The sequence below is a fragment of the Capra hircus genome, unplaced genomic scaffold, assembly GCF_001704415.2.
Source record: "Capra hircus breed San Clemente unplaced genomic scaffold, ASM170441v1, whole genome shotgun sequence".
In the NCBI taxonomy this organism is placed as follows: domain Eukaryota; kingdom Metazoa; phylum Chordata; class Mammalia; order Artiodactyla; family Bovidae; genus Capra; species Capra hircus.
This window is the reverse complement of record NW_017191299.1, coordinates 4,638-6,628: the sequence shown is the minus strand read 5'-3', so window position 1 is coordinate 6,628 and position 1,991 is coordinate 4,638. Positions and strand designations below refer to the sequence as shown.

The following is a 1,991-nucleotide window of genomic DNA, read 5'->3' as shown; positions in this document are numbered from 1 at the left end:
TCAAAGCCATATGTGTCTCTGGACATTCTTGAAAACAGGTTTCGACAGTACTGAGATACTTTGCTTTAATAATTTTCTTCCTTTTTCATAACTGTGCAGTCACTACCTTTTTCTACTCTGCTCTTTTTTGAAGTGGGAGAGTGGGGAGTGGGGTTGGGGGGAGGATCAAGCTTTTCATTGGCACAGAACTATTTGGAATGAACCCCAAAGACAGTGGAATGCTGGGTCTCTCCTCAAGCAGCTTCCTCCTCTCTTAACAGCATTCAATTACTCTCTATCAATGATCTCATCACAGCCGAGTTCTTCAGTCAGACGATTGACAACCATAAGTGAAAACTCTCTGATAAAAGCCAACTGATCAAACAGGGTCTTCTCAGAATGCGTCTGAAACCCGCCATCCAGAGCTGCTTCTCTGGCTCTGGAGGTTCTCAGAAACATCCTGGTGGCTTCTTCAAGGGCCGCTGATACTCTGTAGCCCTCACCGCTGAGCGGCTCCTCTTCCGGAGAGTCATAGTCATCCTCCCAGTCATCGAATTCCTCGCCCTCGCCCTCACTCTCGCTCTCGAATTCAGGGCCCGCGATCTGGCCTGGCTGCTCCTCAGGGCTGGGCCGCCTCCTCCTCCATGGGGCCTTCCTCCTCCAGCTGTGGCTGGGCACTGGCCGCGCGGGAGGGGTTCTGGGATAGCTCTGGGCTCCGCCACCTACCTTGATATGCGGAAGGTCACTCTCACCAGGCATCACATCCATCTGCAGGTCATTGCTCTCTTCATAGAGCTCCGACAGCTCATTCATTTCAGACATAGTGTAAGCAGCTCAAGTTGTTCGTTTTCCACCCAGAAGCTTGCTCTTTAACTGTTTCTCTTTATTTGGATATTTTTCATCTACTAAAACCTCATGAAAAATACACCCCAAAGTACATCTTTTAGAGTTATCCTCTCCCTGGATACGTGAACCGTGAACTTCCAGATGTTCAAGCTGGTTTTAGAAAATGCAGAGGAGCCAGAGATCAAATTCCCAACATCTGCTGGATCATCAAAAAAGCAAGAGAGTTCCAGAAAAACATCTATTTCTGCTTTATTGACTATGCCAAAGCCTTTGACTGTGTGGATCACAATTAACGGTGGAAAATTCTGAAGGAGATGGGAATACCAGACCACCTGACCTGCCTCTTAAGAAACCTGTATGCAGGTCAGGAAACAACAGTTAGAACTGGACATGAAACAACAATCTTGTTCCAAATAGGAAAAGTCCGTCAAGGCTGTATATTGTCACCCTGCTTATTTAACTTATCTGCAGAGTACATCATGAGAAACGCTGGGCTGGAAGAAGCATAAGCTGGGATCAAGATTGCCAGGAGAAATATCAATCACCTCAGATATGCAGATGACACCACCCTTATGGCAGAAGTGAAGAGGAGCTAAAAAGCCTCTTGATGAAAGTGAAAGAGGAGAGCGAAAAAGCTGGCTTAAAGCTCAACATTCAGAAAACGAAGATCATGGCATCTGGTCTCATCACTTCATGGGAAATAGATGGGGAAACAGTGGAAACAGTGGCTGACTTTATTTTTCTGGGCTCCAAAATCACTGCAGATGGTGACTGCAGCCATGAAATTCAGACGCTTACTCCTAAGGAAAGTTATGACCAACCTAGACAGCAAAAGCAGAGAGATTACTTTGTCAACAAAGGTCCATCTAGTCTAAGGCTATGGTTTTTCCAGTGGTCATGTATGGATGTAAGAGTTGGACTATAAAGAAAGCTGAGCGCTGAAGAATTGCTGCTTTTGAACTGTGGTGAAGACTCTTGAGAATCCTTTGGACTGCAAGGAGATCCAACCAGTCCATCCTAAAGGAGACCAGTCTTGGGTGTTCACTGGAAGGACTGATGTTGAAGCTGAAACTCCAATCCTTTGGCCACCTGATGCAAAGAGCTGACTTATTGGAAAAGACCCTGATGCTGGGAAAGAATGAAGGTGGGAGGAGAAGGGGATGACA

At 46.3% G+C, this 1,991-nt stretch overlaps 1 protein-coding gene across 1 annotated transcript; it reads right to left on the bottom strand.

Moving 5' to 3' along the window:
• Nucleotides 1-267: 267 nt before the first annotated feature.
• LOC102178267 (EP300-interacting inhibitor of differentiation 1-like) lies at nt 268-801 on the bottom strand. The gene has a single exon (XM_018045219.1). The coding sequence runs from the start codon at nt 799-801 to the stop codon at nt 268-270; it is 534 nt and encodes a 177-aa protein (XP_017900708.1).
• Between the last annotated feature and the right edge of the window lie 1,190 nt (nt 802-1,991).

What these genes read in the sequence shown, in the direction of transcription:
- LOC102178267 (XM_018045219.1), bottom strand. Translation starts at nt 801, where the DNA reads ATGTCTGAAATGAATGAGCTGTCGGAGCTCTATGAAGAGAGCAATGAC.